The 20,823-nt window shown below is 44.6% G+C and overlaps 1 protein-coding gene across 1 annotated transcript; it reads left to right on the plus strand.

Moving 5' to 3' along the window:
- Positions 1 to 5,471: 5,471 nt before the first annotated feature.
- Positions 5,472 to 6,124, plus strand: LOC120676825 (stigma-specific STIG1-like protein 3). Its single transcript, XM_039958144.1, has one exon. It carries the CDS (start codon positions 5,527 to 5,529, stop codon positions 5,947 to 5,949), a length of 423 nt encoding a protein of 140 aa, XP_039814078.1. The 5' UTR covers positions 5,472 to 5,526; the 3' UTR covers positions 5,950 to 6,124.
- The last annotated feature ends 14,699 nt before the right edge of the window (positions 6,125 to 20,823 follow it).

The raw sequence follows: 20,823 nt of genomic DNA on the forward strand, positions 1-20,823 counted from the left end.
AGATAAAAGCTTAGAAAAATTCGATAACTTTTGAATAGATCTGAACGAAGCCACAGCGATGCGCCCAGAAGGTAAAGCTCAGATTTACTCGGTAAACGAAGACTTACCAGCAAATCAAGTCGCTCAAATGTGAGGCGTCCTTGATCAGCTTGAAAGAACTCGCGAAAAAAAGATGCCGAAGCCGCCGATGGAGAAGTAGATTGCAAAAAGAGTAAAGTTGTGTTTGTTGGATGTGTATCAATCTTCTACAATGACATGGGGCTCATATTTATACCCCACGCTAACACAGTCCTAGCCGATCACGACAAAACATGGATTCTAATCTAGAAAATAAAACTACTTCTAAAACAAGATACCTCCTGCCAAACCGAAGCCAAAATATCTGGTCAACTTTTCCTTCCTCCGGTCAACAGGATTTCCATTGGTGATGTACGATCACCCTTCCAAATTGGTGATGTACGATCACCCTTCCAAATCAACCGTTCGCGCTATACATCACCTTTTCTCCTCTGCAACACTCTTTCTTGACACATGTTAAAATCTAGTGTCAACAGCACCGTAATTGATACCAACTCATCTACACAGTCCACCTACGACCCTATGCACCAGTCGTGTCACAAGAAACTCATCTTGAAACACGGGTAGGCCCAGACATCTTCGTTAGAACTGCAAGATTTTAGCGATACGAGCGTTGCTCTGTGGCCTATAGTAAATGTTTTTTAGAAAAATCTACAAGGGTCAAATCTTTCTGATTCAGATTCTGTAGGGTGAGGCCTTTGATTCTACATCTGTGAAAAAAAAACCCTTGCTCGATTCAATGTCATGATGGCAAAGATATCAAGGTTTTACTGTCGCCACAAAATCAGCATCGGCAGTCCACGATGTCGGGGTCTGGTTATGCACCTTAATGGACTGGTTATGCACCGTAATTGATACCGACTCATCTACACAGTCCACCCTACGTCCCTATGCACCAATCGTGCCGCAAGGAACTCATCTTGAAACACGGGTGGGCCCGGACATCTTTGTCAGAACTGCAAGATTTTAGCGATACAAGCGCTGCTCTGTGGCCTATAGTAAATGATTTTTAGAAAAAATCTACAGGGGTCAAATCTTTCTGATTCAGGTTCTGTAGGGTCAAACCTTTGATTCTGCAGCCGTGAAAAAAACCTGGCTTGATTCCGTGTCCAGATGGCAAAGATATCAAGATTTTACTGTCGCCACAGAATCCGCATCGGTGGTGCACGGTGTCAGGATCCACAAAGTACTTTAACGGACTGGTTATGCACCGTAATTGATACTGACTCATCTACACAGTCCACCCTACCTCCCTATGCACCACTCTTGCCGCAAGGAACTCATCTAGGAACACGGGTGGGCCCAGACATCTTCGTCAGAACTGCAAGATTTTAGCGATACGAGCGCTGCTCTGTGGCCTATAGTAAATGATTTTTAGAAAAATATACAGGGGTCAAATCTTTTCGATTCAGGTTCTGTAGGGCCAAGCCTTTGATTCTGCAGCCGTGAAAAAAAACCTAGCTCGATTCCGTGCCCGGATGGCGAAGATATCAAGGTTTTACTTTTGCTACAGAATCCGCATCGGTGGTCCACGGTGTCAGGGTCCACAAGGTACTTTAACAGACTGGTTATGCACCGTAATTGATTCTGATTCATCTACACAGTCCACCCTACCTCCCTATGCACCACTCTTGCCGAAAGGAACTCAACTAGGAACACGGGTGGTCCCAGACATCTTCGTCAGAACTGCAAGATTTTAGCGATACGAGCGCTGCTCTGTGGCCTATAGTAAATGATTTTTTTAAAAATCTACAGTGGCCAAATCTTTCCGATTCAGATTCTGCAGGGTGAGGCCTTTGATTTACTGTTGCCACGAAATCAGCATCGGCAGTCCACGGTGTCGTGGTCTAGTTATGCACCTTAATGGACTGGTTATGTACCGTAATTGATACCGACTCATCTACATAGTCCACCCTACGTCCCTATGCACCAGTCGTGCCGCAAGGAACTCATCTTGAAACACGGATGGGCCCGGACATCTTCGTCAGAACTTCAAGATTTTAGCGATACAAGTGCTGCTCTGTGGTCTATAGTAAATGATTTTTAGAAAAATATACAGGGGTCAAATCTTTCTGACTCAGGTTCTACAGGGTCAGACCTTTGATTTTGCAGCCTTGAAAAAAAACTGGCCCGATTTCGTGTCCGGATGGCAAAGATATCAAGGTTTTACCGTCGCCACAGAATCTGCATCGGTGGTCCACGGTGTCAGGTTCCACAAGGTACTTTAACAGACTGGTTATGCACCATAATTGATATCGACTCATCTACACAGTCCACTCTACCTCCCTATGCACCACTCTTGCTTCAAGGAACTCATCTTGGAAAATGGGTGGGCCCAGACATCTTCGTCAGAACTGCAAGATTTTAGCGATATGAGTGCTGCTCTGTGGCCTATAGTAAATGATTTTTAGAAAAATCTACAGGGGCCAAATCTCTTCGATTCAGGTTCTGCAGGGTCAGGCCTTTGATTCTGCAGTTGTGAAAAAAACCCTAGCTCGATTCGGTGTCCAGATGGCAATGATATCAAGGTTTTACTGTCGCCAGAAAATCAGCATCGGCAGTCCACGGTGTCGGGGTCCGCAAGGTACCTTAACGGACTGGTTATGCACCGTAATTGATACCGACTCATCTACACAGTCCACCCTACGTCCTTATGCACCAATCGTACTGCAGGGAACTCACCTTGAAACACGGGTGGGCCCGAACATCTTCGTCAGAACTGCAAGATTTTAGCGATACGAGCGCTGTTCTGTAGCCTATAGTAAATGATTTTTAGAAAAATCTACTTGGGTGAAATCTTTCCGATTCAGGTTTTGCAGGGTCAGACCTTTGATTCTGCAGTTGTGAAAAAAAACCTGGCTCAATTCCGTGTCAGGATGGCAATGATATCAAGGTTTTACTATTGCCACAAAATCAGCATCGGCAGTCCACGGTGTCGGGGTCCGCAAGGTACCTTAACGAACTGGTTATGCACCGTAATGTATACCGACTCATCTACACAGTCCACCCTACGTCCCTATGGACCAGTCGTGCCACAAGGATCTCATCTAGGAACACGGGTGGGCCCGGACATCTTCGTCAGAACTGCAAGATTTTAGTGATACGAGCGCTGCTCTTTGGCCTATAGTAAATGATTTTTAGAAAAATCTACAAGGGTCAAATCTTTCCGATTCAGGTTCTGCAGGGTGAGGCCTTTGATTCTGCAGCTATGAAAAAACCTGGCTCGATTCAGTGTCCGGATGGCAAAGATACCAAGGTTTTACTGCCGCCACAAAATCAGCATCGGCAGTCCATGGTGTCGGGGTCTGGTTATGCACTTTAACGGACTGGTTATGCACCCTAATTGATACCGACTCATCTACACAGTCCACCTACGTCCCTATGCACCAATCGTGCCGCAAGGAACTCATCTTGAAACACGGGTGGGCCCGGACATCTTCGTCAGAACTGCAAGATTTTAGCAATACGAGCGCTGCTCTGTGCCCTATTAAATGATTTTTAGAAAAATCCACAGGGGTCAAATCTTTCCGATTCAGGTTCTGTAGGGTCAGACCTTTGATTCTGCAGCCATGACAAAAAATCTGGCTCGATTCCGTGTCCGGATGGCAAAGATATCAAGGTTTTATTGTGGCCACAGAATCCACATCGGCAGTCCATGGTGTCAGGATCCGCAAGGTACTTTAACTTACTGGTTATGCACCGTAATTGATTCCGACTCATCTACACAGTCCACCTTACCTCTCTATGCACCACTCTTGCCGCAAAGAACTCATCTAGGAATGATGGGTCCAGACATCTTCGTCTGCAAGATTTTAGCGATACCAGCGCTGCTCTGTGACCTATAGTAAATGATTTTTAGAAAAATCTACAGGTGAAAAGTTATTTGTAGGAGCGGGTGGGGTTGGGCGGTGATCTGCCCATAGAAAAGTCAATTAGAAACAATATAACGTATGTTTATTTTCAATAATGTTAATTTGAAAAATGGTCGGTTTGTGCACTCGGTTCTTGGAAACATGCATGGTTTTGCTCTTGGACTCTCTGGCTGTTCCGATCCTTAATTGAGTAGTATGCACTGCACAGCAAAGGACGACGACTGAGTGCCCCTGGAGGGACGTACTGCAATCTAATTAATACAGTAATAAGAGATCGATTGACTTTGATCAATGAACAACTAAACCGAGTTACCGAGTTGATAAATCACGTTCACTAAAACAATGTTCAGTAATTATGCGCGGCGTTATTACTGCAAATTTGTTCAGCAATTAATTGGGTGTAGCTACACGCAAGGTAGGTGTACAATAGCATTTGGGATCTAATGTATGCTTACTAGCTAGCTGGTCAACAGCTTGCCCTTTCGATCCTTCCCGAATGAATACCAATAACTAGAGTGTCAATCTATCACTCGAGAGAAATTCTAGCTCTCCTCACTCGATTTTTTGGACCGCTGGATCAAAATCCAATGATTCTTCTTAATCTTCTAACTCTAGATATCTTATCTTTTCCACCTTCTTCTTCCTCCCCTTCCGAACCTTCTTCTTCCCAGCGCTAGCCCACCACTTGCAGCCCTAGCTCACTCGCATCGGCTGCACCGCCGGCCCATCCCACCGCTGTCGCACTTGCCCGGCACCAGCCCCGACCACCTTCCTCCACCATCCGGGCCGGCGGTGCGGCCCTCGCCACCGCCGCTGCCGGGCCGGCCGGCCGCCGCGAGCCCTTCTTCTAGGGTCGGGAACTCGAAACCTTGGTGGATTCTCGCCGGAGTTGGAGAAGAAAGGGAGGATTCGGTGAAAGAAAAAATCAAGGAGATACCTCAAAGCACTCAGGTGTGTAATAGCTTTCCCTAATAACTAATCTGCTGACATATACAACTCAATTAAAGAAGTAAGGTTATCTCAAATCTTTTTGCTTCAGGGTGCGATCTGCCATCATTATAATATTAGCCGTAGCCCTCTAGATAGCTTGGGGGCGATCGTGTTCAGCTGCTGATCACTCAAAGGGTACGGTGCATTTATTTATTTGTTGTGTGCCACCCAGGCAGGTATGGTTTGGTTCCATTTATCAACGTACATATATACGCCGGAAACTAGTGAACGAATGAAGAAGTCATCAACCGTGTGTTTGCATTGCATTGGGGTGGGTGGCCTGGAAGCCGCCGGCTAGCTTGCGTCGCGTCGTCTCGGCATGCAGCTGGCCCACAAGCTTGCTCCTCACACTCCCTCCCTGCACTCCAGGCTTTTGCCGTGCAAATCAACCATGGCATGCGTGCTCTGACTCTCACCTCGCTTAGCTAGCAGCTAGCGAGCTTCCTTTTAATTAGTATAAGCACCCTTCCCCTCCCTCCGTCGCCCCCATTTCCTTCCTTCCCCTCCTCCCTCCTGAGGCGCATCATATCTGCAGAGATCCTAGACGACGACGCGCGCATTGCAGCAGCCGCGCCCTCTGCCCGCCATGAGAAAAGCCACCATCATTCTCATGGCGCTCGCCGCCCTCGCCCTCGCCCTCGCCACGGCCGCTCCCCTGCAAGCAGCGGCGGTGGCGGCGCCGGCGCCGGCGCCTCCCCTGAGGAGAAGCCGCTTCCTCGCCAACGCCGCCAACTTCCCGCCGCAGGCGTCGTTCTACGACTGCAGCAAGAAGCCGCCGTCCATCTGCCTGGAGGACGGGAGCCCTGGCGCGACGTGCTGCAAGGGCACCTGCGTCGACACCGAGCACAGCTTCGAGCACTGCGGAAGCTGCAACAAGACGTGCAGGTACACGCAGACCTGCTGCGAGGGCAAATGCGTCAACACCTTCACCGACAAGAAGAACTGCGGCCGCTGCGGCGTCAGGTGCAGAACCAGGTGCACCAACGGCTACTGCGACTACGCGGCGTGACCAGACGCGCGCGCATTTCTTAATTATGCGATATGATTTCGATATCTTTTCAAAAAAAATATGATTTCGATGGAGAAATAAAAATGGCATGCAGTACGAATACGTATATACTACATACGTCTAAGTTTCTACTATTGTTGTTGTTGTTCAAAAAAAAAATCTTCATTGTTGCTGAGCTCCTGCTGCTAGCTACGGTATTTAATTCATACCACCACACCAATACATATATACTACACAGGAAAAGGTAAGGCCGGGTCGGGACAAGATTATATTATTAGTATCCAAACAATCAACTGCTGCTTGCATTGTTATTACCTGCTGCTGTTCGTCCCATGATTATTATATATATATATATTTATTTATTTATTACTTTCTTTTTCTCTCCTTTATTATTTTCCATTTTCATTCGACCGCTGAAGAATGATCGATCGACCAACTGTTTAAAAGTTTAATGGCACATCCGACGTTGCTTAATTGTCACCATTATATATATATATATTCTTCATATATGACGTTTCTTCTTATATAAATTAATGGTCAGTCGTCGGTGCATGCGTAGGACGACGGACGCTTAGAAACTCAAAAGCTAGCTAAGTTAACGTAGTAGATTCCTACGAGCTAGCAAGGTCAGCTTAGACAATTTATTTGCATGTGGGCATACATTCCTGCATTAGTACATGCCTATATATTCCAGTCAACGGGTCATCTATTGTTTGATTATGTCATATATAATATAATTAATTAATGTTCGACGCGCGTATATGCAAGGCATCTGCTAGTGTAATGGTGAAACAATTGAGTGAAGATCATATATCTAGCGTTTTATTTCTTTGGTCACCGCATCATCAGTGTCCAGGGCGTATGTCAGGCCGGGACAACTCGTCCCATCAGAAAGGGAAACAAGAAACTTTCGTTAAATAACCTAGTGTTAATGAATAAGTGAATATACACACGTCAAATCATTACGTGTGAATAATGTAAAAACAAAAAGGCTGGTGGAAAGACGTATATAATTTAGAGGTCGTTTAGGACATGATTGTGTATACCAAGAAGTGATTAATTTGGATAGAGTTTTTCCTGTTTACACTTATTAAATAGAGTTGCCGGTGTATATAATCATAGACACTAAAGTAATGCGGCTTCATTGACATGGGCGGACCTATGGGATGATCCAGGTATGCCATGGCATACCCTAAGATCCGCCCCACCCTGAAATCGGACTGCGCGGCTGTCGCTCGGCCTCGGCTTGCTCGGACACGGAGCACGTCGTTGTCTTCTCACCCGAACGCCACCTTCACCCTCGAATCCCTCTCCTCGGCTCTTGCATCTCGCCCAGGCAACAGGCAGGCGCCGGCCAGCTGCGCGTCCCCCCTCCCCCCGCCGCGGTAGGGCGCCGGCGACCCCGTCCGGACGCTTTGCCGCGCAGCGCCGTTCCCTTCCCCAGCGCCCCATCTCCGCTCATTCGACGGCCAGGCGCGGCCTCTCCCGGCCAAACGGCGACCGGGCGAGCATCGCCAGCGCTCCTCCCCTTCACGGGCGGCCTTCCCCGCCGATGCCTCCTCTTCTTTTATTTTTTCGGCGCACCTTCTCGATGCGACGATGGGCAGCGGGCGTCAAGCGACGACAGCGTTTCCGCGATGCGATCCTAGATGTGCAGCCACGGACGGATGGCTCTCGCCGGCGGCTAAAGCCAACACGAATTTAGCAACTATTGAACTTCTCATAATTCTATATTAAGGAGCTAGTAGTAATCGATTTGATAGTTGTCTGTTGGGGGTTAAATTGTGTGGATTACGAATGGCAATCACTGTATTAATTAGGAAGTTTGATTGTGCACTGCATATTCAAAACATAAACGCACGCTGATAGGCGAGGGGATTTATTCCGTATCGTGACTTGATATTTTCTTCTTATTTACGCAAGTCTTGAAAGTCTAGATGTTTGCATACATCTTGATTCTTGCATGATCCGATTCATGCGTATTGGTGGGTAGTGCTGCATTTGGTGGCAAAGAGAAAAAAAGATACTAAAAGGGAAATTATTATTGTGTATTGTTTTTTTAGATTGTACCGAATACCAAATTGTATGTTGAAATTTTGATTTAGCATACCATAAGTTTCAATTCTAGGTCCGCCACAGTTCATTGGTTCTTGTAGCGACTACTACTTCCCCTGGACGACGTCCATGCAGGGCAGCCGCGTCCAAAACACTACTGCTTCCCCTGAACGACTTCCTTTCCTCAACTTAGCGTGGGCGCTAGAACGACCGCTAAATCATATATGGAGTACTCTCTCCGTGTTTTTCAACAATGTGTGTACTTCATTTCCTTTATTTGGGTAAATCTACACTATAAAAGTTGAAACATTCTAATACATTTCTCACTAAAATTAACCCACCTAACCTCCTTACAAAACCCCTCTTGAAGGTCCACATGTAAGGCCAGTTGGTTGACAGCCTCTTGGTGGACGAAAAAACTGATGGAAGGAAAATGATTTTGCCCAAAGTGCAATTTTTTTGATACCGCGCCTTTGTTTAGCAGCCCATGTGTACCCACATGCGAAATTTGCTTCCTTCCGTGTCTGTTTTGGATGGAAATCATCGACTTTCAATCTTGCTATATTTCTCGCTGATCCATCTTTCCATGTTTCTCGCTGATTTTCATGTTTCAATCCTCGGCCATGTGGTTTTCATCCTGGGTGTATCCAATCTTCCATGTTTCTCGCTGATCAATATTTTCATGTTTCTCTCTGATTTCCATGTTTCAATAAAATGAATGATGCTTTCCTAATGATCATAAATCAGTATATATCGAATCAAATTATGTAGCTTTCAATTATAGATATTTCCATTATGGATACTATTATAGATGGAAACCAACCGTGTATTCTCTAATAAAAGAAAATAAATATTGTATGGTTATATATTGCATGGATGTGAAATAAAAAATGCATGTCTCGCGGGACAAACTATTAGTTTTGCCTTTTGTTGCATCCGAATCTAATTTGTTCCTAAATTGCCGCTCCTGTTATTTGGTAATCAGTATCATAACCTTCCTATTAACCATGCACCAGATCCACTGAGGCCATCTCCCTCATCCCATTTGCTTCCTATCGAACCGGCAAGAGGGAACACACAAGAGGAAGGAGGAAAGGAGGACGAGAGCCAGTAGAGAAGGAGAAAGAGGAGTGCGAGCCGGGGAAGAGCAAGCCGATGATGCTTATGATGGTCGAAATAAGGATAAGTCTATTCCAAATGTCAAGAGGACTGTATAGTGGAAAGGGTGAAGAATTATGTGGCTCATGACATGGTAATCATTAGTTATTTTTTATTTGTACTTGCTTATTGTTTATCTTGTGTCATTTCATATATATATATATACACACACACACACACAGTTTTGGTCACAATGGGTTTTTATTCCTATAAATATGGAAACATATCATTGGTACCTTGATGTCATCAATGCCGACAAACGTCAAATACAAGTTCTCGACTCGATGGGATTAATGTGTCGTTAAGATCTAACTTTTGCTGTGAGTAGTAATTTATGGTGCAGCTTAATAGTTAGGACATCACATTCATAGTGATAGTTGTTCCTTCACATGTGCGTGAACACGTGCATATAACAACTTTTACTACCTTCCTCAGATACAAAAAGTTGGACAACCATTTGATCGTGCTACGGAGGAAGTAGATCCTATATGGAACCAAAACATTTATGATTGGCATCCCATATTCCTTTTTTTTTATTCCTAAAACATCTGTCAGGTAATACTTATATTTTACATCTATAGATTGAAATATTTTGACTTGATAACTTTAAAAATTCATTGAAAATTTTATGATGTGTAGGAACTTGACGGGTATATAGTCTACGAACTTATGAGAATGTGGGATGGTCAGCCATTCCAGCAAAGACTCCGTATGGTTAGTAATACAGTCCATTAGATGTTCTCTGTTATCATTCAACTTCTCCTTTACTAATAATGTTTTCAATTGCTCTACAAGATTCAATTGTTCTTATAAACTGGTTCCTAGTTGAAGTTTTAAAATGTTATTTTAATGAGAGCGCAGATAACATTCCAGAAGATATAAGAGCTGTTATCTACTCTATAAGAAACATGGATGTCGAGAAGTATTTTTAAGTTTCATTATTACAAAATAACATAGTGCCTCAATTCACAATTACTCTGTATTGGTATTACTACATATTATTTTGTATTCTATAATATAATAACTGCTACACAATGATATTTTAGATATAATTATTCCTTAAATATCAGATATTTTTAAATATAATAATTCTTTAAACATGTGCCTGTGGTACGTGCACCTCAACGAGTATGACCTAATAAACAAAAAATATTCGACTAATATTTCATTAATACAATAATAATAATCACTGCCACAAAAAGTGGCACTAGTACCGGGCGCAAGGCGCCGTTAGTACAGGCTCCCGCAGTCGGTACCGGCTGGCCGGTACTAAATGGAGGTCTATTTAGTACCGGTCGCAGCACCCGGTACTAAGTGCATCATCACATAGAAAAATATGTCCGGATAAATGTGCCTTAGTCGGGATTCGAACTTGTGACATGTGGCCTCGCGCGTAAGCTCCTCTACCATCCCACCAATACAACACATGTGAGTAGATAGAAGATGCAATTCTTTCGAACTAACCCGAGCGGTCCATTTAGTACCAGACCATAACCAACACCAAGTACTAAATGCCACCGTTTAGTATCCGGTGGTGTTAAAAGTCGGTACTAAATGGCTAGGGGCCCCTAGCAGACATTTAGTACTGGACCGTAACACCAACCGGTAATAAATGGTGGCATTTAGTACCACATTTTAGCAATGAATCATCGATCAGCGTAAAGTTATGCCGACCCTAACTATTTTTTTGAAGTGAAACTGTGGGGTGATCCCCACGACACTTCATTTTCCATTAAAAAATAGAAGAAGGTTAGGCGAGATACTTACATTGGGGGGGGGGGGAGGAGAGAGGGGGGAATTGATGGCATACTGATAGAGGTGTGGGTATGCTTGTGCAAGGACTACCGGACTCCATAAATCCTCCCAAAAAAGCAATGTGGAACCATTTCCCAAGGTGCATTTGGCAATACCCCTGTAAAGAATATTTAGCCTGAGAATATCCTTCCACCTAGAGGATCAAACTTCTCTTGCAGCATGAGGTACCTTTGTTGATAATAGGTGTGCCACATCAGCTTCACCCATGGGTTGTCATGCTTTGTGTAAAATTTGTGCAGTTGCTTAAGAAGAAGTGCATCATTCTGAACTCTGAGGTTCATGACACCCAATCCTGATAGAGATAACAGAGAAGATGTGGCATTCAACCTTCTTTCATTCTTAATCATGAGAGGGGACATATCCTCTATTTTTGGCTTAGTTGTTCCCATAGGAAGACCCAAATATGTGAAAGGCATTGTTCCCAAGGTACAGCCAAAAGTGGCAGCAAGATGTTGAGATCTATTTGCATCAACATTAATGGGAACCATCACAGACTTACTATAGTTTAAATGTGTGACACCCCGGCCTAAGGCTTAATAGGATTAATAGGATACTCATACCAACAAGTTGCAACTTTTTTTCCGGAAGCCGGTCTCCAAAGAACTCCGAGGTTAAGCGTGCTTGGCCCGGAGAAATTTGGGGATGGGTGACCGACCGGGAAGTTCTTCCCGGGTGCGCACTAGTGAGGACAAAGTGTGCAGAAAAGACTGGTGTTGGTCTGTGAGGACAGTCTATGTCCTAGAAAGCAGCCAGATATAAGCGGGCCCGACCTCGGGGAGGCGGGACGTTACATAATACATGTGACACCCCGGCCCAGGGCTTAATAGGATACTCATACCAACAAGTTGCAATTTCTTTTCCGGAAGCCGGTCTCCAAAGAACTCCGAGGTTAAGCGTGCTTGGCCCGGAGAAATTTGGGGATGGGTGACCGACCGGGAAGTTCTTCCCGGGTGCGCACGAGTGAGGACAAAGTGTGCAGAAAAGACTGGTGTTGGTCTGTGAGGACAGTCTATGTCCTAGAAAGCAGCCAGATATAAGCGGGCCCGACCTCGGGGAGGTGGGACGTTACAACATGAAGCCCTGTGGACTGTGCAAAAGTATTAAGAAGGGCTTTGAGGCATAGTAACTGTGTAGCATGAGCTTGCATCAGAAGCAGTGCGTCATCAGCATATTGTACTACTGGGAAATTCATCCCATGTATTGGCAAAGGTGCTTTCAAAAGGCCCATTCTAAAAGCTCTGTTTATACTATGTTTGCAGCAAATCAGTAGCCAGTACAAACAATAATGAAGAGAGAGGATCACCCTGTCTCACACCTCTTTTTCATTGAAATTGTTTATCAGGCACACCATTAAACAGTATTGAGGAGGATGCTGTTGTAAATAGCATGCTGATCCAACGAAGCCATCTATGTGGGAAGCCCAAACTCTCCATCATTAGGAGGATAGTGGAATGCTCCACTGTGTCAAAGGCTTTTGCAAAATCTAGCTTGAGAACTAATTTTTTTTGGATTGATGGCACTGATGGATATATTGAAAAGACCATCCTAAACAATCCTGAATAGTTCTGTTTCTCAGAAACCCATATTGATTGACATGTATCATTTCTAGAATAATGAGCTATAATCTATTAGCTAGGAGCTTTGTGAGAATTTTTATTATGCTGTTCAACAAAGAAATGGGCCTGAAATGATTGACGTGCTATGGACTGCTGATTTTAGGTACCAGTGTGACAAAGGAATTATTGATAGGACTCAAATCCACCACACAATCATAGAAATCCTGACAGAGCTTATAAACATCATGCTTGATTGTATTCAAGCATTTTTTTCATGAACATACCATTAAAACCATCTGGCCCTGGGGATTTATCACTGGGCATTTGTTTTATCACTGCATCAATTTCCTCATGTGTAAAAGGTAGTACCAATGATGATAGATCCCCATGTCGAGTGATTAAGTCTAATAGGTTGAAATGCATAATTGTGGAGGATGTCACACCCATCCTATTTCTGAATATAGTCCAAATCAATGCTGCCTTACTCTCATGGTCAGAAACAAAGTTGCCACTGTTATCCAATAGTTGAGAGATGGAGTTTCTTCTATAATTGTGAGTTGCCATAGCATGGAAATATTTGGTACATTCATCTCTGAACTTTATTCTGTTTTTAGTGTGTCTTTTATTCCAATAAATATTTCTATATCTCAATAATTGTAGGAGCTTTGCCTTGACTATTTTCCTCAGATTCCATTCTGGTAGGAATATTGCTCTGCATTCTTCCAAGGAGTCCAGAAAGAAGGTCACTTTGTTACAGGTATCTATCAGCTTAACCAGTTGTGATATTGTCTTGCTCCATTTCTTGAGGGCCTGTCTCAACTGTTTAAATTTAGCAGAGATGTTTGCTGCAGAGTTTGCTTTGAAGACTCTAGGGGAGGACTAACTATTCTGAACTATTTCATGGAACCCTGGGTGATCAGGCCAAAAGTTCTCAAATCTGAAGATTCTGGATTTGGGTATATCGTACCAATCATTATTTTATAGGGAATATGATCAGAGATGGGCTTTGACATTGGGAGGACTTTAGTATTTGGGTAAGTTGTTGTCCAATTTACAGAGGTGAAAAACCAGTCAAGCTGTTCCATGAGTGGATTCTGCTGCATAATGCTCCAAGTATAAGATCTTTCTTTCAAAGGTAACTCTATCAAGCCAGCCTCCCCAATAGCATCATTAAAAAAAAAGGTGTTAGAAATATTACCCCTAGGTCTGTTTCTATTTTCAGTTGATCTATAGAAATTGAAATCCCCTAAAATCATCCAATTATCAGTGTCTTGGATCTGCATGTTCTTAAGCCAATCAATAAATAGGCCTCTAGAAGGTTCAATACAAGGCCCATAGACTGTTGAAAGTTTCCATGTCTCCAAACTATGAGCAGAGGTGAAAGCGAGGGTGATTGCAAATTGATGCTTCTCGAGAACTAAGCCATCAAACATTGAGCTAGCCCATAGGACTAGCAAACCCCCAGAAGAGCCTATGGAGGGGACATAATCATACCTATCCAATCTTCTGGGTGCAAAGTTTCGAATGTACTGTGTGTCAAAATGTTCTCTTTTTGTTTCTTTTAAACATATGACAATACATGAACTTTCATCAATTTTATTTCTAATTGCATTCCATTTATCTTGATTGTTTATTCCTCTAACATTACGGCATAAAACATTCAAGCTTCTATTCATGGATATATAAAACAAGAGGGGAAATGTAGAAATCAATAGTAAGCAATACTACTGGTTGATACAGCAAGAGCATGTGTTGAATGATCACAGGGCCCATAGAGAGCAACAAGGTAAAAGGATAGTCATTAACCATGATATAGATAACCATAATAGCCAAGATCAGGTTCACAGCATCACAAAAACATCCACTACAACACAGGAACAAAATAAGTACACAAATTTGGAGCCATAATCCACCAGAGCCACAAAAGCATAAGTGGACAACCGAAAAGATCATAAAGTTTCTGCATCATTTGGGATACTAGGGGTCTTGCTTGCATGGAGGGCTTCATCACTGAGGTCCTCCTAGGGTATGTCACAGAGAATGGCCCAACTCTAGGATCTCCTTAGGGACAGCAGCAGGATTTCTTCATCATCAGGCCTTGCAGGATTGTCAAGTAGTTGCAGCCCTGGAGGTTTGGTAGCAGAAACTTCCCTCCATACCCTTTGTTTCTTCCTTGGATTATCCTCAAGCTCTATCAAATATTTCTCTGCATTAGCCATCAATCTTGAGCTCCTTCTACAAGAGGAGGATTCCATAGGAATAGAGGAGTTACTAACTGAAATAGTTGCTGGGAGGGAAACAGTTTTCTGAGATGTTCTGGTAGTAGGCACAAAATCATCAGGTACTACAGTATAGGAAGCTTCATTTTCCACCTCTGTATTTCTAGCTTGTAGGTAAGGAGCATGCACTGAATTAGCCCATAGGGTTATAAGAACAGCATGAAGGGAGGGCTGGTAGGGGACAATTGCTAGTTCAGAGCTGCTCTAATTCTTAGAGGCAATTGATTCTTTGTGACCCACATTGACACTGAATCTGTCCAAAACTATGGGGAGATGCAACTGACCAGGGATTGACATGATATTAAGATCCTGAAAATCTTGGCCCTCCACAATTTGCAGCTGCAAGGGTAATTGCAATGGCCCAACAAAAGATGAAGATGCTTCATCAGAGGAAGAGGAAGTGCCATAATTTCCAGCCAACACATCAGCCACATTAAGTACAATGTTAGGCCCATCAGCTCTCAAGTACTGGGCTATTGATCCCGATTGATCAAAAGAAATCTCTTGCTGCTGAGCCACCTCCTCATTCAGATCCTGAATGTCATTGTCATCCTACATTTCATTATGCGGTAACCATTCAGGCTAGGCATTCACTGCATCATCCTCCTCATCCCCATGTTCAGCTGCTTCTTGTGGGTTGCGTTCAGCCTGAAAATTTTTCATTTGAGCATCGTTGATACCGAAATCCTATTGCACTATAGGGGCAGCTCTCGCAAGATCATGTTGCCACACCTGATTAATGTTGATGTTAACATTACCAACTTCCCCATGAGCAGGATGGGAGTAACTATCAGCCGGCACTGGGTCCTCATCTAGGGGGGAAATGCCAGGAAATTGGCCATCAAGAATGAAAGTTGGAAGTGACCAGGAATGACCTGTTCCTCCCATCAATGTGCCTTGAGACAGAACAACACTTCTTGGCACTCTATCAGGTGATAGAAGCAGGCACTGGACAAGGACACGTGACATATTCGGTCCTTCAAACCATCGCACTAGCCTGCCAAAAGGTGCAACTGTTGTTTTGATGAAGTCATGTGTCTGATAGTCCAAAGGGAACCCCAAGAACATGATGTACCTTTCTCGAATATAGGGACAAGGCTTCAAATTACGGGCTTCATCATGCTTGACCACACAAAGAACACCGAACTCGGAGTGAATCGGGGAAGCACCAAGGAAGCATGCACGCTGAATGGGGTCCTGAAACTCAAAAACCCCTAATCCAAAAGGACACAGAAAAGCAAAAACCACACGAACCGGGAATTCTTGTTAAAGAAACTCAGAAAGATGGTGTAGCAGAAGGTAAACTTGTACTGACTGCGGCTCCGGCTACAATGTGATGATGGCGTATTGCTCATGGCGCTTGGGCAGCTCTCCTCCCAGAGCGACACGGGCACGTGCGGGCCTCATCCATCCATGCTCAACATGTAAACCGGGAGGCACAAACAGCATCGGGTTGCATGGGAAGTTGGCCATGTTGATAGAATCCTCTGAACCTCCGATGTCAATGGCGATGATGTCGGCGATTGCCAGTTACTGTAGATTGGGGAGGAAGACGAAGGGGTAGCTTGAGTAACCGGTGTGTTTGCTGTATCAGAGGAGGGTGGATTTTTCTCGTAATTTCCAGCTCCTTTCCAACTGAACAACCAGAAGTATGCACAGATGGGCCAACGGTTGGGCTAGGTTTAGCTTTCGGGGCCCAGATAAACTTTGGCTTGGTAGTTCCAGAAAAACACCTTCTAGCCTTGTGTCCAAGATGACGACAGGTTTTGCACCGCCAAAGCAAATTACAGAAACGGGCTGAGTGGCCCAAAGCCAAACACTTAGAGTAGGTTTGACAGTGCGAACGGCCCAACTGATTCTAATTTTGAACTGTTTCATTGCTCTCCCTTGAAGAAATCGGCGCAGAATCTAGATCTGTTCTTGGCGAATTCCGAGCAGAAAACCTTAGACGACTGAAAACTTAATTAACCGGGATGCATGTTGGAATATTGAATTCCCCAATTCGAACATGATTAACAACACTTGGAGGATCATTATAGGGAGGAGAAACATTTGAAGCTGATTCAGAAGACACCTTAGGAGCAAACCTGACACGGCGAGGGGTTGGAGAATTGCTCTTCCTTCTCTATTTGCATGATTGGACATAAGTCCATTCCTTTAATTGTTCTTGCTCCCATTAGAATTTCTCCCGTTCCCAATGCGGAGCACCATTAGACCAGAGATGGAAATAGACATCAACGCTATCACCAATGAAGTGACAAAGTTTATAAACATGAAAGTCAACAGCTTTGCATGAGACTGAGAATCAAAAATGCCGATCACTTTGAAATTGAACATGAAATCCATTAGTAGAACCACCCAAATAGGATTGGAGAGCACAGGCCACAGAATCCTCCGTCAAGCGAAAGGTGTAGCGCCTAAAGGTTGCCAAAAGAAAGAAAGAGCCATCCGGAAAGGAGGAAGGTTGATGAACAGATCGTCCAAACCTGGCACAGATTTCACGTTGGAATTGTAATCCATGACTTGGATCCAATTCATCAAATAGATCTTGACGATCCGCCATGAAAACCGAAAGAATACCAAACGAAGTAGAGGAGATCAGCAATCGCCATTGGAGAGCCTCAAGATCGCCCTAGGAGCTCCCGGAGACACCGCCACCCCCCGAGAGGCATGCTGATCTCCCCCCCAATTCCGATCAACTCATCATTGCTCGACCCTAACTATTCGTCGGTAAAAATATCATCTGGATAAATCAATACCGACTAACATGTTTTTACCAATCAACTGTTTGACAAGCTCAGGAGTTTTACCGACCGACACGTAAAAGTGGCGTCGGGAAGAAATGGTTAGGTATAGGGTTTCTCTCTTGGAGTTCTAGTTCTATTCAATAAGAAGAGAGAAAATTAGGCTAGGCCTTCACACTACAACAAAAACGATTTGAAGCAACGTCACGTTTTTAGGGGCGGATCCAAATTTGACCCGTTGCTATAAATGATCCTCGGTACTATAGCAATCGAGCCGCCCCTAGAAATACCATTTGTAGGGGCGGCTCACCCCCCATCCGCACCTACAAATAGCTCCATTAGTAGGGGCGGCTGGGGGGTGAGCCACCCAAACAAATAGATTTTAAGGGCGGTTCACCCCCCAACCCGCCCTTAAAAATATATGTACAAATTTGGGCACCTCCTTCCTCCTCCAGACCCCCCATTGTTGGCTCGGGAGAGGAGCACCCTCAATATCCAAAAAAATAAAAAGGGGGGATTTCAACTTGATTTCCATCGAGATGGGGGCTCTAGGAGGTAAGTTAATGCTAAATCCTTGTCATTTGTAAGGTTTTTTTGTTAGATTTATGGCTCAAATGGAGCTCTCTTTGCCTCTCACTAGATCTAGATCTCCATGGTGTGGATTAGCCATTTGATTTGAGACATTATTTGCCTCAAACTTTTGGATGAAGTTGTGCTATTTTAGTAGGAGAACAAGATTATAAGCATTTGGACTAGATCTATATGTTTTATCCTCATTCCTAAGCAAATTATTTACTAGATCTATGGGGGAGGGAGAAGAAGATTTGTTTGTTTCCTTTTTTACACACATGCATGATTTTTTTTAAGATGTAGTGGTACGATAATAGGTTTTAATTTATGCATGATCTTGGGTTTTAATTTTCTCATTTAGTACTATGTAAATTACCTTTTTTTTCAATATCTACACATTTAAAGAAGTATATTTTTATTGCCATTTATGGTTTTCCTTGGAGACAAGAATTTATTAATGTTTTAATCCATTATTTATCATTTGTTGTTGTTCATAGATGGATAGGCCATGGATGTACATTGCAAATAGGATGAACACATATTTCTGTGGAGAGCTTGATAAATTCATTAAAGTTGCAGAAAACCACACAAGAAAGGAGAAGACACAGTTGATACATTGCCCGTGCAGAGCTTGCGGGAATTTGATAGTATTTAGCAACCCAACTACAATCAAATCGCATGTGATGGACGATCTGGAAGAAACAAGGCGAGACGGATGCTCCCCCTCCGATGAATAATCCACTGGATGAAATCATACAAGGCGAGGAGTTCGACAGAATTTTTGATGCTTATTATGATTTTGACAGAGATGATGGTGTTAGCATTGATGATGGAGCGGATGGATTCCATAGTGATGATGTCGATGACAAGTCGATCCATAGTGATCACTACTACACAAATCCTAACAGAGGCGGTTGAAAAGTATTTTCTTAGGCGGGCAAAGGCAATTGACTTCGATCAATCGTCTCTATTAATTGGGCATTTACTGAGGGGTTGTATTGGGCCCACTTCAGTTAATAAGAAAAACAAAAAAAATTAAAAAACCCGCGCCGGCGGCTGCCCACTCCGCCACCGGCCGGTCGCGCCGCTGCCGAGCTCCCTATGGCCCGGGCCGTGGCCGGATCTGGATCTGGAGCCCGCAGCGCGCGGCCTCCACCACGGCCTGCAGGGCGCGATCGCCGCTGCCGCTCGCGGCGCGCCCTCTCCGCCACTGGCTCGCGTGAGGAGGAGGATCCGCCGCCCGCAGCCCACCGCCAGATCCGCCAGATCTGCGCCCGCCAGCCGGCCTCCACCCGCCGCCGCCGCCCGCTGACAGCGCGCCGCTCGCCCGCTGCACCGCTGCCGCTCCGTCCGTTGCGGCGCAAGGCAGTGGACTGCCGCCGCACGCCGCAACACGCTGCACACGGTCGCGGCGGCCGCCGCCTGCCCGAGGGGATCCGTGCCTTGCGGTGGAGAGGGAGGGGGCTGGCGCCGATTGGTGGAGATGGAGGGGGCCGCCGCCGGTGACCTGGGTCGGACGAGGGAGGGAGAGAGAGATCCGAGGGAGAGAGAGATTTGAGGGAGTTAGGGTTTGGCTGGGGGTATATGGGTTCTATTGGGCTCGGCCCATTAACTGAGGTGGTTTTCTATAACGTGTCCGCCTTTGAAAATAGGCCCATTAACACAGGCGGTCACGTTTCAGATGACCGCCTTTGTTAATAGATTTTGCGAGGTGGTTTGTGTAACCGCCTCAATTAATACAAAATGACCGCCTCTGTTAATGCTGGGGAGGTTATTTTTTGTGCCCACCTTAGAGGCCTTTTCAAAGTGCCACGCTTAATCCAGAATTGTAGTAGTGGATAGTAGTGAAGATGCACTTGACGTCAGAGATTTTTTAAGCCAGTTGCTACGCCACCCCAAACCGGAGGTATTGGCTGCTAGTGCTAGGGGACTACCAAACTTTGAGACTGTGAGAAAATCTGCATAGTAATATATATATGAGCGATCAAAGGGATGCCCGAAACACTGGACCATCCTTCGCTTCATATTGGAGCTGTTGACTCTGAAGGCTAAGCATAGTTGGTCAGATGGTAGTTTCAACGATCTGCTACGTATCTTAGTTGCTTCCAAAGCTAAATAAAGTGTCAGCCAACACATACCAAGCCAGGAAGCTTATTAGCCCGTTCACGATGGGTGTTGAAAGAATCCATGCATATCCAAATCATTGTATGTTGTATCGTGGGGATACTTTCAAAGACTTGAAGAAATGCCTTATATGTTCTGCAAGTCGGTACAAAAACAAAGCGGGTTACTATGGTGATGACAATCAAGGTCCATCCGTTGAGGCAGACGATGCTACTTTAGGCATTTCTGAGAAGCAGAGCAAAATTCCCTCCATGGTTATGTGGTACCTCCCAGTTTCCGGTTGCCTTAGGCATTTTTCTCAAACCCGAAGGATACTGAGCTGATGCGATAGTGGAATTCAGATCATCGCAAGAAGGGTGATGGAAAGCTCCGATATCTGGCCAGCTGATGCTCGGCAGTGGAAGGAATTCGATGACAAGTATTATCTGGAATCTGGGAATGATTAGAGAAATATTCGGTTTGCGTTGAGTACGGATGGAATGAATCCGTTTGGTGAAAGTAGCACCCACAGTACATGGCCAGTGATACTGACGATGTACAACCTGCCTACATGGTTTTGCCAGAATAGGCAAT

The sequence above is a fragment of the Panicum virgatum genome, chromosome 5N, assembly GCF_016808335.1.
Source record: "Panicum virgatum strain AP13 chromosome 5N, P.virgatum_v5, whole genome shotgun sequence".
NCBI classification, from domain to species: Eukaryota; Viridiplantae; Streptophyta; class Magnoliopsida; order Poales; family Poaceae; genus Panicum; species Panicum virgatum.

What these genes read in the sequence shown, in the direction of transcription:
- LOC120676825 (XM_039958144.1), top strand. Translation starts at nt 5,527, where the DNA reads ATGAGAAAAGCCACCATCATTCTCATGGCGCTCGCCGCCCTCGCCCTC.